Genomic DNA, 15,458 nt, shown 5'->3' with positions numbered 1-15,458 from the left:
GCGATTGCTAATACTACTGCTGCTACCGCTACTACTAATACTACTACTACTGTTGCTACCGCTACTGCTAATACTACTGCTGCTACCTCTACTACTAATACTACTGCTGCTACCGCTACTGCTAATACTACTACTACTGCTGCTACCGCTACTACTAATACTACTGCTGCTACCGCTACTGCTAATACTACTACTACTGCTGCTACCGCTACTGCTAATACTACTACTACTGCTGCTACCGCTACTACTGATACTGCTACCATACCATACTATACTGCTACTGTACTATACTGTTTATATGCAATACCACTACTATACAATACTGATGCTATACTATGCTATACCACTACTATAATATACTATAATATAATGCTACTATACTACACTGCTGCTATAATATACTGATACTATATTATACTGATCCCAAACTATACTGCTACCATACTATACAACAATGCTACTATGCTTTACTATACTGCTACTATATTATACTGGTGCTGTACTATAATATACTATACTATACAATGCTGCTACTATACCATACCATACTGCTGTTATACTATACTGCTAATATACTATACTGCTACTATAGTATACTATGCTGCTACTATAATATACTATACTGCTACTATAGTATACTATGCTGCTACTATAATATACTATACTGCTACTATAGTATACTGTACTGCTGCTATATTAGATTGCTGATATACTATACTGCGGTTATACTATACTGCTACGATATTATACTATACTTCTGATATACTATACTGGAATGATACTATATTATACTAGACTGCTGTTATACTATACTGCTAATATACTATAATGCTACTATAGTATACTATACTGCTACTATACTATATTATAGTGCTGCTATAGTATACTATACTGCTACTATACTATATTATACTGCTACTATAGTATACTATACTGCTACTATACTATATTATAGTGTCGCTATAGTATACTATACTGCTACTATACTATATTATACTGCTACTATAGTATACTATACTGCTACTATACTATATTATAGTGCTGCTATGGTATACTATACTGCTACTATACTATATTATAATGCAACTATAGTATACTATACTGCTACTATACTATATTATAGTGCTGCTATAGTATACTGCTACTATACTATATTATAGTGCTGCTATAGTATACTGCTACTATACTATATTATAGTGCTGCTATAGTATACTGCTACTATATTACATTATAGTGCTGCTATAGTATACTGCTACTATACTATATTATAGTGCTGCTATAGTATACTGATACTATACTATATTATAGTGCTGCTATAGTATACTGCTACTATACTATATTATAGTGCTGCTATAGTATACTGCTAATATACTATATTATAGTGCTGCTATAGTATACTGCTACTATACTATATTATAGTGCTGCTATAGTATACTGATACTATACTATATTATAGTGCTGCTATAGTATACTGATACTATACTATATTATAGTGCTGCTATAGTATACTGATACTATACTATATTATAGTGCTGCTATAGTATACTGATACTATACTATATTATAGTGCTGCTATAGTATACTGCTACTATACTATATTATAGTGCTGCTATAGTATACTGATACTATACTATATTATAGTGCTGCTATAGTATACTGCTACTATACTATATTATAGTGCTGCTATAGTATACTGCTACTATACTATATTATAGTGCTGCTATAGTATACTGCTACTATACTATATTATAGTGCTGCTATAGTATACTGCTACTATACTATATTATAGTGCTGCTATAGTATACTATAATGCTACTATACTATATTATAGTGCTGCTATAGTATACTGCTACTATACTATATTATAGTGCTGCTATAGTATACTGCTACTATACTATATTATAGTGCTGCTATAGTATACTGCTACTATACTATATTATAGTGCTGCTATAGTATACTGCTACTATACTATATTATAGTGCTGCTATAGTATACTGCTACTATACTATATTATAGTGCTGCTATAGTATACTGCTACTATACTATATTATAGTGCTGCTATAGTATACTGCTACTATACTATATTATAGTGCTGCTATAGTATACTGCTACTATACTATATTATAGTGCTGCTATAGTATACTGCTACTATACTATATTATAGTGCTGCTATAGTATACTGCTACTACACTATATTATAGTGCTGCTATAGTATACTGCTACTATACTATATTATAGTGCTGCTATAGTATACTGCTACTACACTATATTATAGTGCTGCTATAGTATACTATACTGCTACTATACTATATTATAGTGCTGCTATAGTATACTGCTACTATACTATATTATAGTGCTGCTATAGTATACTGCTACTATACTATATTATAGTGCTGCTATAGTATACTGCTACTATACTATATTATAGTGCTGCTATAGTATACTATACTGCTACTATACTATATTATAGTGCTGCTATAGTATACTGCTACTATACTATATTATAGTGCTGCTATAGTATACTGCTACTATACTATATTATAGTGCTGCTATAGTATACTGCTACTATACTATATTATAGTGCTGCTATAGTATACTATACTGCTACTACACTATATTATAGTGCTGCTATAGTATCCTGCTACTATACTATATTATAGTGCTGCTATAGTATACTGATACTATACTATATTATAGTGCTGCTATAGTATACTGATACTATACTATATTATAGTGCTGCTATAGTATACTGCTACTATACTATATTATAGTGCTGCTATAGTATACTGCTACTATACTATATTATAGTGCTGCTATAGTATACTGCTACTATACTATATTATAGTGCTGCTATAGTATACTGCTACTATACTATATTATAGTGCTGCTATAGTATACTGCTACTATACTATATTATAGTGCTGCTATAGTATACTGCTACTATACTATATTATAGTGCTGCTATAGTATACTGCTACTATACTATATTATAGTGCTGCTATAGTATACTGCTACTATACTATATTATAGTGCTGCTGTAGTATACTATACTGCTACTATACTATATTATAGTGCTGCTATAGTATACTGCTACTATACTATATTATAGTGCTGCTGTAGTATACTATACTGATACTATACTATATTATAGTGTTGCTATAGTATACTGCTACTATACTATATTATAGTGCTGCTATAGTATACTGCTACTACACTATATTATAGTGCTGCTATAGTATACTGCTACTATACTATATTATAGTGCTGCTATAGTATACTGCTACTATACTATATTATAGTGCTGCTATAGTATACTGCTACTATACTATATTATAGTGCTGCTATAGTAAACTGCTACTACACTATATTATAGTGCTGCTATAGTATACTGCTACTATACTATATTATAGTGCTGCTATAGTATACTGCTACTATACTATATTATAGTGCTGCTATAGTATACTGCTACTATACTATATTATAGTGCTGCTATAGTATACTGCTACTACACTATATATATGCAGTTAATCCATACTGCTGCGATGCATACCCATCACTAATTTAACTCTCCATTCCCCTCCAAATCCCCAGGATTACCTAATAGGTCAGCCTGTCTGCTTCATATTAATGGGCAGTAAAGGAACTGATGAGTGTTTGTCCCAAATGACAACATGTTCCCTACATAGCGAATAGGGACTAGGGTGCCATTTCGGACACAAACCCCGGTACACCAAGCAAAGCCTCATTTAAAATCGAATTTCAGACCTCCTTGTTCAGTTCAGATCCCGTTCTGTACTAATATCACATCAGTTGTCTGACAGAGTGAAAGACCAGAGAGAGAAAACACCAGAACGACTGGTTTTTCTGTACACTAAGACATCTTGGTGTTTTAGACAATACTGTGTTCTCTGCCTCTCTAGACAAGAGTGTTTTCTCTGCCTCTCTAGACAAGACTGTGTTCTCTGCCTCTCTAGACAAGACTGTTTTCTCTGCCTCTCTAGACAAGACTGTGTTCTCTGCCTCTCTAGACAAGACTGTGTTCTCTGCCTCTCTAGACAAGACTGTGTTCTCTGCCTCTCTAGACAAGACTGTGTTCTCTGCCTCTCTAGACAAGACTGTGTTCTCTGCCTCTCTAGACAAGACTGTGTTCTCTGCCTCACTAGACAAGACTGTGTTCTCTGCCTCTCTAGACAATACTGTGTTCTCTGCCTCTCTAGACAAGACTGTGTTCTCTGCCTCTCTAGACAAGACTGTGTTCTCTGCCTCTCTAGACAAGACTGTGTCTTCTGCCTCTCTAGACAAGACTGTTTTCTCTGCCTCTCTAGACAAGACTGTGTTCTCTGCCTCTCTAGACAAGACTGTGTTCTCTGCCTCTCTAGACAAGACTGTGTTCTCTGCCTCTCTAGACAAGACTGTGTTCTCTGCCTCTCTAGACAAGACTGTGTTCTCTGCCTCTCTAGACAATACTGTGTTCTCTGACTCACTAGACAATACTGTGTTCTCTGCCTCTCTAGACAAGACTGTGTTCTCTGCCTCTCTAGACAATACTGTGTTCTCTGCCTCTCTAGACAATACTGTGTTCTCTGCCTCTCTAGACAAGACTGTGTTCTCTGCCTCTCTAGACAAGACTGTGTTCTCTGCCTCTCTAGACAAGACTGTGTTCTCTGCCTCACTAGACAAGACTGTGTTCTCTGCCTCTCTAGACAATACTGTGTTCTCAGATGGGCAGGGATTGAACTTTTGGTTACAATTCCATTGGTCTATTGCACTGCACATTCTCAATCAAACACAGCTATAAAGGTATTTTAAATCAAATGTATATTTTGAACCCAGCTGTAGCTCAGGCTCAGTCAACATCCAGTAACCTCCAACATCCAGCTAGACAACACCACAGGGGTTACATCCAGCTAGTTACATCCAGCTAGATACATCCAGCTAGTTACATCCAGCTAGTTACATCCAGCTAGATACATCCAGCTAGACACATCCAGCTAGTTACATCCAGCTAGTTACATCCAGCTAGATACATCCAGCTAGTTACATCCAGCTAGTTACATCCAGCTAGATACATCCAGCTAGACAACACCACAGGGGATGCATCCAGCTAGATACATCCAGCTAGACAACACCACAGGGGATGCATCCAGATAGATACATCCAGCTAGATACATCCAGCTAGACAACACCACAGGGGTAACATCCAGCTAGACAACACCACAGGGGTAACATCCAGCTAGACAACACCACAGGGGATACATCCAGCTAGACAACACCACAGGGGTAACATCCAGCTAGATACATCCAGCTAGATACATCCAGCTAGACAACACCACAGGGGATACATCCAGCTAGATACATCCAGCTAGATACATCCAGCTAGTTACATCCAGCTAGACAACACCACAGGGGTAACATCCAGCTAGATACATCCAGCTAGATACATCCAGCTAGTTACATCCAGCTAGACAACACCACAGGGGTAACATCCAGCTAGACAACACCACAGGGGTAACATCCAGCTAGATACATCCAGCTAGACAACACCACAGGGGTAACATCCAGCTAGTTACATCCAGCTAGACAACACCACAGGGGTAACATCCAGCTAGACAACACCACAGGGGTAACATCCAGCTAGATACATCCAGCTAGTTACATCCAGCTAGACAACACCACAGGGGTTACATCCAGCTAGATACATCCAGCTAGTTACATCCAGCTAGTTACATCCAGCTAGATACATCCAGCTAGATACATCCAGCTAGACAACACCACAGGGGATGCATCCAGCTAGATACATCCAGCTAGATACATCCAGCTAGACAACACCACAGGGGTAACATCCAGCTAGACAACACCACAGGGGTAACATCCAGCTAGACAACACCACAGGGGTAACATCCAGCTAGATACATCCAGCTAGATACATCCAGCTAGATACATCCAGCTAGTTACATCCAGCTAGACAACACCACAGGGGTAACAGCCAGCTAGATACATCCAGCTAGATACATCCAGCTAGATACATCCAGCTAGTTACATCCAGCTAGACAACACCACAGGGGTAACATCCAGCTAGACAACACCACAGGGGTAACATCCAGCTAGATACATCCAGCTAGATACATCCAGCTAGATACATCCAGCTAGTTACATCCAGCTAGACAACACCACAGGGGTAACAGCCAGCTAGATACATCCAGCTAGATACATCCAGCTAGATACATCCAGCTAGTTACATCCAGCTAGACAACACCACAGGGGTAACATCCAGCTAGACAACACCACAGGGGTAACATCCAGCTAGATACATCCAGCTAGACAACACCACAGGGGTAACATCCAGCTAGACAACACCACAGGGGTAACATCCAGCTAGATACATCCAGCTAGTTACATCCAGCTAGACAACACCACAGGGGTTACATCCAGCTAGATACATCCAGCTAGTTACATCCAGCTAGACAACACCACAGGGGTTACATCCAGCTAGATACATCCAGCTAGTTACATCCAGCTAGTTACATCCAGCTAGATACATCCAGCTAGATACATCCAGCTAGACAACACCACAGGGGATGCATCCAGCTAGATACATCCAGCTAGATACATCCAGCTAGACAACACCACAGGGGTAACATCCAGCTAGACAACACCACAGGGGTAACATCCAGCTAGACAACACCACAGGGGTAACATCCAGCTAGATACATCCAGCTAGATACATCCAGCTAGATACATCCAGCTAGATACATCCAGCTAGTTACATCCAGCTAGACAACACCACAGGGGTAACATCCAGCTAGATACATCCAGCTAGATACATCCAGCTAGATACATCCAGCTAGTTACATCCAGCTAGACAACACCACAGGGGTAACATCCAGCTAGACAACACCACAGGGTTAACATCCAGCTAGATACATCCAGCTAGACAACACCACAGGGGTAACATCCAGCTAGTTACATCCAGCTAGACAACACCACAGGGGTAACATCCAGCTAGACAACACCACAGGGGTAACATCCAGCTAGATACATCCAGCTAGTTACATCCAGCTAGACAACACCACAGGGGTTACATCCAGCTAGATACATCCAGCTAGTTACATCCAGCTAGTTACATCCAGCTAGTTACATCCAGCTAGACAACACCACAGGGGTTACATCCAGCTAGATACATCCAGCTTTGTTACATCCAGCTAGACAACACCACAGGGGATACATCCAGCTAGTTACATCCAGCTAGTTACATCCAGCTAGACAACACCACAGGGGTTACATCCAGCTAGACAACACCACAGGGCATACATCCAGCTAGATACATCCAGCTAGTTACATCCAGCTAGACAACACAACAGGGGTAACATCCAGCTAGACAACACCACAGGGGTAACATCCAGCTAGACAACACCACAGGGGTAACATCCAGCTAGTTACATCCAGCTAGACAACACCACAGGGGTAACATCCAGCTAGTTACATCCAGCTAGTTACATCCAGCTAGTTACATCCAGCTAGACAACACCACAGGGGATACATCCAGCTAGATACATCCAGCTAGACAACACCACAGGGGATACATCCAGCTAGATACATCCAGCTAGACAACACCACAGGGGATACATCCAGCTAGTTACATCCAGCTAGACAACACCACAGGGGATACATCCAGCTAGTTACATCCAGCTAGACAACACCACAGGGGATACATCCAGCTAGTTACATCCAGCTAGTTACATCCAGCTAGTTACATCCAGCTAGTTACATCCAGCTAGTTACATCCAGCTAGATACATCCAGCTAGATACATCCAGCTAGTTACATCCAGCTAGACAACACCACAGGGGTACATCCAGCTAGTTACATCCAGCTAGATACATCCAGCTAGTTACATCCAGCTAGACACATCCAGCTAGATACATCCAGCTAGTTACATCCAGCTAGTTACATCCAGCTAGATACATCCAGCTAGTTACATCCAGCTAGACACATCCAGCTAGACACATCCAGCTAGTTACATCCAGCTAGACACATCCAGCTAGTTACATCCAGCTAGATACATCCAGCTAGACACATCCAGCTTGACACATCCAGCTAGACACATCCAGCTAGATACATCCAGCTAGACACATCCAGCTAGTTACATCCAGCTAGACAACACCACAGGGGATACATCCAGCTAGACACATCCAGCTAGACAACACCACAGGGGTACATCCAGCTAGACACATCCAGCTAGACAACACCACAGGGGTACATCCAGCTAGATACAACCAGCTAGACAACACCACGTCTCTGACAAGATCCTCACTTTGCTTGTTCCCTTAATTTTCTCTGACTGCAAACAAAACATTCACGTGTTCCATATGGCACCCTATTCCCTACATAGCGCACTACTTTTGAGGACAGCCCTAAGGGTCCTGGTAACAAAAAAAGTGTGTTCTACTGTATATGGGGAATAGTGTACCATTTGGGAGGCAGCCCATGTGTGAGGGGGTTTAGAGACAGAGTGAAGCCAATCGGACAAGGACAGAAGACCCAAACGTATTACTAAAATCAGCTGTGATTGCTGCCGTAGAGAAGTAGAGCTGAAGCCTACTTCTGGTGATGGGGATAATTGGTGCTTTCATGTTAAGCAGCAACATTTTTTGGACATAACCACATACACACACGATTAAAAATAATCACTAGTGTTTATTTCTGACAGGAACCTCAGTCGGATGCACATTTCTGAGGATTATCTTGAACTGAAAAACTAGCGTAAAACTTTAATTAAAAACCCATCTCAAATAGCTGCCTGTCCCTATTAATAGAACATACCTGTTTCAAATAAACACCAGGTCTAAGTAATTGTTTACGAGGTTACCATGAATTACAATTAATTATTTAAGAGGTTTAACGTTTGATGTATTATATGAAATAATTCAGTAATGACTCAAAATGATTATGGCAATCATCTGTTTTTATCGACAGTAAAAAAAAAAAATGTTAGCCATTGGCTGCTAACAGCTGAGAACTGCTAGCCATTGGCTGCTAACAGCTGAGAACTGCTAACCATTGGCTGCTAACAGCTGAGAACTGCAAACCATTGGCTGCTAACAGCTGAGAACTGCTAGCCATTGGCTGCTAACAGCTGAGAACTGCTAGCCATTGGCTGCTAACAGCTGAGAACTGCTAGCCATTGGCTGCTAACAGCTGAGAACTGCTAGCCATTGGCTGCTAACAGCTGAGAACTGCTAGCTAACTGGCAAGCACAAAAACAGTCTTCAACTTCAGGAGTACAGACCCCCAGAAAACAGTCTTCAACTTCAGGAGTACAGACCCTCAGAAAACAGTCTTGAACATGATTTAGAAAGAAACACACCTGTCTATATAAAGTTCCCACAGTTGACAGTGCATGTCAGAACAGAAACTATATAAGTCCAAGGAACTGTTAATAGATCTCAGAGATATAATTGTGATGAGGCATATATCTGGGGAAGGGGAGACAACTATTTCTAGAGTGTTGAAAGTTTCAAAGAGCACAGTGGTTTCCATCATTGGAAAATAAAAAAATATGGAACTACCCAGACTCTAGAACAAGAAGGACCTTGGTCAGGGAGGTGACCAAGCACCCAATGACCACTCTGACAGAACTACATAGATCCTTGGCTGCGATGGGAGAACCTGTCAGAAGGACAACAATCTCTTCAGCACTTCACCAATCTGGGCTTTATGGCAGAGTGGACAGACGGAACCCACTCCTAAGAAAACGGCATGCCTGGAGTTTAGAAAATAAGGCACATGAAAGACTCTGAGACGGCAAAAGATTATGTGGTCTGATGAGACAAAAATGTAACTCGCTATGCTTTGAGAAAACCAGGCACAGCTTATCATGTGTCTAACACCATCCCTACCGTGAAGCATGGTGGTGGCAGCATCATGCTATGGGGAGGCTTTTCAGCAGCAGGGACTGGGAAACTAGTGAGGATCGAGGGAACAATGAATGCCAAATAGAGGCAAATCCTTGATGTGAATCTGCTTCAGAGTGCAAACGACCTTATACTGGGGACGAAAATCCAGATCTGCAAAGCTGATCCAGACATACTGAAGATGATTCAAAGCCTTTACAGACATACTGAAGACGACTCAAAGCCTTTACAGACATACTGAAGATGACTCAAAGCCGATCCAGACATACTGAAGACGACTCAAAGCTGATCCAGACATACTGAAGACGACTCAAAGCCTTTACAGACATACTGAAGACGACTCAAAGCCTTTACAGACATACTGAAGACGACTCAAAGCTGATCCAGACATACTGAAGACGACTCAAAGCCTTTACAGACATACTGAAGATGACTCAAAGCCAATCCAGACATACTGAAGATGACTCAAAGCTGATCCAGACATACTGAAGACGACTCAAAGCTGATCCAGACATACTGAAGACGACTCAAAGCCTTTACAGACATACTGAAGACAACTCAAAGCCTTTACAGACATACTGAAGATGACTCAAAGCTGATCCAGACATACTGAAGACGACTCAAAGCCTTTACAGACATACTGAAGATGACTCAAAGCCGATCCAGACATACTGAAGACGACTCAAAGCCGATCCAGACATACTAAAGACGACTCAAAGCCGATACAGACATACTGAAGACAACTCAAAGCCGATACAGACATACTGAAGACGACTCAAAGCCTTTACAGACATACTGAAGACGACTCAAAGCTGATCCAGACATACTGAAGCCGACTCAAAGCCGATACAGACATACTGAAGCCGACTCAAAGCCGATACAGACATACTGAAGACGACTCAAAGCCTTTACAGACATACTGAAGACGACTCAAAGCTGATCCAGACATACTGAAGACGACTCAAAGCTGATCCAGACATACTGAAGACGACTCAAAGCCGATACAGACATACTGAAGACGACTCAAAGCCTTTACAGACATACTGAAGACGACTCAAAGCTGATCCAGACATACTGAAGACGACTCAAAGCTGATCCAGACATACTGAAGACGACTCAAAGCTGATCCAGACATACTGAAGACGACTCAAAGCCGATACAGACATACTGAAGACGACTCAAAGCCGATCCAGACATACTGAAGACGACTCAAAGCTGATCCAGACATACTGAAGACGACTCAAAGCTGATCCAGACATACTGAAGACGACTCAAAGCCTTTACAGACATACTGAAGACGACTCAAAGCCTTTACAGACATACTGAAGATGACTCAAAGCTGATCCAGACATACTGAAGACGACTCAAAGCCTTTACAGACATACTGAAGATGACTCAAAGCCGATCCAGACATACTGAAGACGACTCAAAGCTGATCTAGACATACTGAAGACGACTCAAAGCCGATACAGACATACTGAAGACGACTCAAAACCGATACAGACATACTGAAGACGACTCAAAGCCTTTACAGACATACTGAAGACGACTCAAAGCTGATTCAGTCATACTGAAGACGACTCAAAGCTGATCCAGACATACTGAAGACGACTCAAAGCCGATACAGACATACTGAAGCCGACTCAAAGCCGATACAGACATACTGAAGACGACTCAAAGCCTTTACAGACATACTGAAGACGACTCAAAGCCGATACAGACATACTGAAGACGACTCAAAGCCTTTACAGACATACTGAAGACGACTCAAAGCCGATACAGACATACTGAAGACGACTCAAAGCCTTTACAGACATACTGAAGACGACTCAAAGCTGATCCAGACATACTGAAGACGACTCAAAGCTGATCCAGACATACTGAAGACGACTCAAAGCTGATCCAGACATACTGAAGACGACTCAAAGCCGATACAGACATACTGAAGACGACTCAAAGCCGATCCAGACATACTGAAGATGACTCAAAGCTGATCCAGACATACTGAAGACGACTCAAAGCTGATCCAGACATACTGAAGACGACTCAAAGCCTTTACAGACATACTGAAGACGACTCAAAGCCTTTACAGACATACTGAAGATGACTCAAAGCTGATCCAGACATACTGAAGACGACTCAAAGCCTTTACAGACATACTGAAGATGACTCAAAGCCGATCCAGACATACTGAATACGACTCAAAGCTGATCTAGACATACTGAAGACGACTCAAAGCCGATACAGACATACTGAAGACGACTCAAAACCGATACAGACATACTGAAGACGACTCAAAGCCTTTACAGACATACTGAAGACGACTCAAAGCTGATCCAGTCATACTGAAGACGACTCAAAGCTGATCCAGACATACTGAAGACGACTCAAAGCCGATACAGACATACTGAAGCCGACTCAAAGCCGATACAGACATACTGAAGACGACTCAAAGCCTTTACAGACATACTGAAGACGACTCAAAGCTGATCCAGACATACTGAAGACGACTCAAAGCTGATCCAGACATACTGAAGACGACTCAAAGCCGATACAGACATACTGAAGACGACTCAAAGCCTTTACAGACATACTGAAGACGACTCAAAGCTGATCCAGACATACTGAAGACGACTCAAAGCTGATCCAGACATACTGAAGACGACTCAAAGCCGATACAGACATACTGAAGACGACTCAAAGCCTTTACAGACATACTGAAGATGACTCAAAGCTGATCCAGACATACTGAAGACGACTCAAAGCTGATCCAGACATACTGAAGACGACTCAAAGCCGATACAGACATACTGAAGACAACTCAAAGCCGATACAGCCATACTGAAGACGACTCAAAGCCTTTACAGACATACTGAAGACAACTCAAAGCTGATCCAGACATACTGAAGACGACTCAAAGCTGATCCAGACATACTGAAGACGACTCAAAGCTGATCCAGACATACTGAAGACGACTCAAAGCCGATACAGACATACTGAAGACGACTCAAAGAGTTTACAGACATACTGAACATGACTCAAAGCCGTAATCGCCACCATCGGTTCTTCTACAAAGTATTGGGTGTGAATAGTTAGGTAAATTAGATATTTCTGTATCTCATTTCTAATAAATTATCAAAAATATATAAAACTGTGTGTGAATTCAGCGGTAACACACAACATGTGGATTAAGTCACAGGGTATGAAGACTTTCTGAAGAATGAAGATGTATTGAGGTCCGGGCCGGGCCGGGCCGGTCAAGTACTTATTAGATATACTGAGTTTACAAAACATTAAGAACACCTGCTCTTCCCATGACATAGACTGACCAGGTGAATCCAGGTGAAAAGATACGATCCCTTATTGATGTCAGTTGTTAAATCCACTTCAATCAGCGCAGATGAAGGGGAGGAGACAGGTTAAAGAAGGATTTTTAAACCTTGAGACAATTGAGACTTGGACTGCAAGACAAGCGCACCGGTTTGAATGTGTCAAGAACTGCAACGCTGCTGGGTTTTTCACGCTCAACAGTTTCCCGTGTGTATCCAGAATAGTCCACCACCCAAAGGACATCCAGCCAACTTGACACAACTGTGGGAAGCATTTGAGTCAACACGGGCCAGAATCACTGTGGAATGGTTCCCGACACCGTGTCCAGTCCATGACCTGACGAATTGAGAGGCTGTTCTGACACCGTGTCCAGTCCATGACCTGACGAATTGAGAGGCTGTTCTGACACCGTGTCCAGTCCATGACCTGACGGATTGAGAGGCTGTTCTGACACCGTGTCCAGTCCATGTCCTGACGAATTGAGAGGCTGTTCTGACATCGTGTCCAGTCCATGACCTGACGGATTGAGAGGCTGTTCTGACACCGTGTCCAGTCCATGACCTGACGGATTGAGAGGCTGTTCTGGCGCCAAAAGGTGGGGTTGTGAACTCGATAGTCGGACGTGTTCCTAATAGTTGGTATACTCCGTGTGTATTAGATTGAGATATTAAGATACATTTCTTTAGCCACTGACCTGTGGAGCAGTCCTGTCCGGTCCAGTTGGGGTCACAGCTGCAGGTTCCTGTGTCTGTCAGGAAGGCTCCGTGTCCGGAACACTGGTCCATGCAGGACGCCCTGGTGCTCTCACACCCCGACCCGCCCCAGCCCACGAAACAGTGGCACTCTCCACGCACACAAACCCCACGCCCAGAACAGGTAGGGTCCAGGCAGTCCACTGGAAGAGAGAGAAAGAGAGATATACAGAGACAGAGAGACAGAGAAAGAGACAGGGATACAGAGAGAGAAATAGAGAGGGGAGAGAGAGACATAGCCAGAGAGAGAGACAGGGATACAGAGAGAGAAATAGAGAGGGGAGAGAGAGACATAGCCAGAGAGAGAGACAGGGATACAGAGAGAGAGACATAGAGACAGAGAGAGAGATAGAGAGGGGAGAGAGAGACATAGAGACAGAGAGAGAGATAGAGAGGAGAGCGAGACATAGAGACAGAGAGAGAAAGAGAGGGGAGAGAGAGAGAGAGAGAGAAAAAGAGAGCGAGAGAGAGAGAGAAAGAGAGCGAGAGAGAGAGAGAGAGAGGGAGAATTAGATACAAAGGCAACACAGAGACATAGTCACAGAGAGCAGGAAGACAGAGTCACATAGAAACACAGTCAGTCAATGACAGAGTTACACAGAGACAGTCAGACACAAAGTCACATAGACAGAGTTAGGCAGGTATGCAGTCAACACAGTCCCTGATAGACAGAGTTAGGTAGGTATGCAGTCAACACAGTCCCTGATAGACAGAGTTAGGCAGGTTCACATTCAACACAGTCCCTGATAGACAGAGTTAGGCAGGTACACATTCAACACAGTCCCTGATAGACATAGTTAGGCAGGTACACAGTCAACACAGTCCCTGATAGACAGAGTTAGGCAGGTATGCAGTCAACACAGTCCCTGATAGACAGAGTTAGGCCGGTACACAGTCAACACAGTCCCTGATAGACAGAGTTAGGCAGGTATGCAGTCAAAACAGTCCCTGATAGACAGAGTTAGGCAGGTATGCAGTCAACACAGTCCCTGATAGACAGAGTTAGGCAGGTACACAGTCAACACAGTCCCTGATAGACAGAGTTAGGCAGGTATGCAGTCAACACAGTCCCTGATAGACAGAGTTAGGCAGGTACACAGTCAACACAGTCCCTGATAGACAGAGTTAGGCAGGTACACATTCAACACAGTCCCTGATAGACAGAGTTAGGCAGGTACACAGTCAACACAGTCCCTGATAGACAGAGTTAGGCAGGTACAGTCAACACAGTCCCAGAGGATATAGACAGTCCCTCCAGGCTCCTGCTGTTTCCAGTGTCCTCCCCCTCCCCCGGGCCTCCATCCCCCCCACTGGGCCATCCTGGCATCTCTATCAGACAGCCAGGGGACAAGGGGAGGATGATCACTACACGGGGGAACAATAACCGTCCACAGTGGGGACTGGGATTCAGGGCTCTAGCCTCAACAGGCTTAGTGTTTAGTGCATGTTACACCCTTACAAAG

The 15,458-nt window shown here is 42.4% G+C and overlaps 1 protein-coding gene across 1 annotated transcript in view; it reads right to left on the bottom strand.

The window, feature by feature from the left end:
- The window catches only part of tenm4 (teneurin transmembrane protein 4), a 598,174-nt gene that overhangs the window by 248,678 nt on the left and 334,038 nt on the right, over positions 1-15,458 (bottom strand). Inside the window, 1 exon segment of the mRNA XM_031791303.1 lies at positions 13,938-14,138. Within this exon segment, the coding sequence (XP_031647163.1) occupies positions 13,938-14,138 (201 nt within the window).

This window comes from Oncorhynchus kisutch, linkage group LG15 (assembly GCF_002021735.2).
Source record: "Oncorhynchus kisutch isolate 150728-3 linkage group LG15, Okis_V2, whole genome shotgun sequence".
NCBI lineage: Eukaryota > Metazoa > Chordata > Actinopteri > Salmoniformes > Salmonidae > Oncorhynchus > Oncorhynchus kisutch.
The sequence above is the reverse complement of the archived record's forward strand: the minus strand, read 5'-3'. Positions and strand labels throughout refer to the sequence as shown.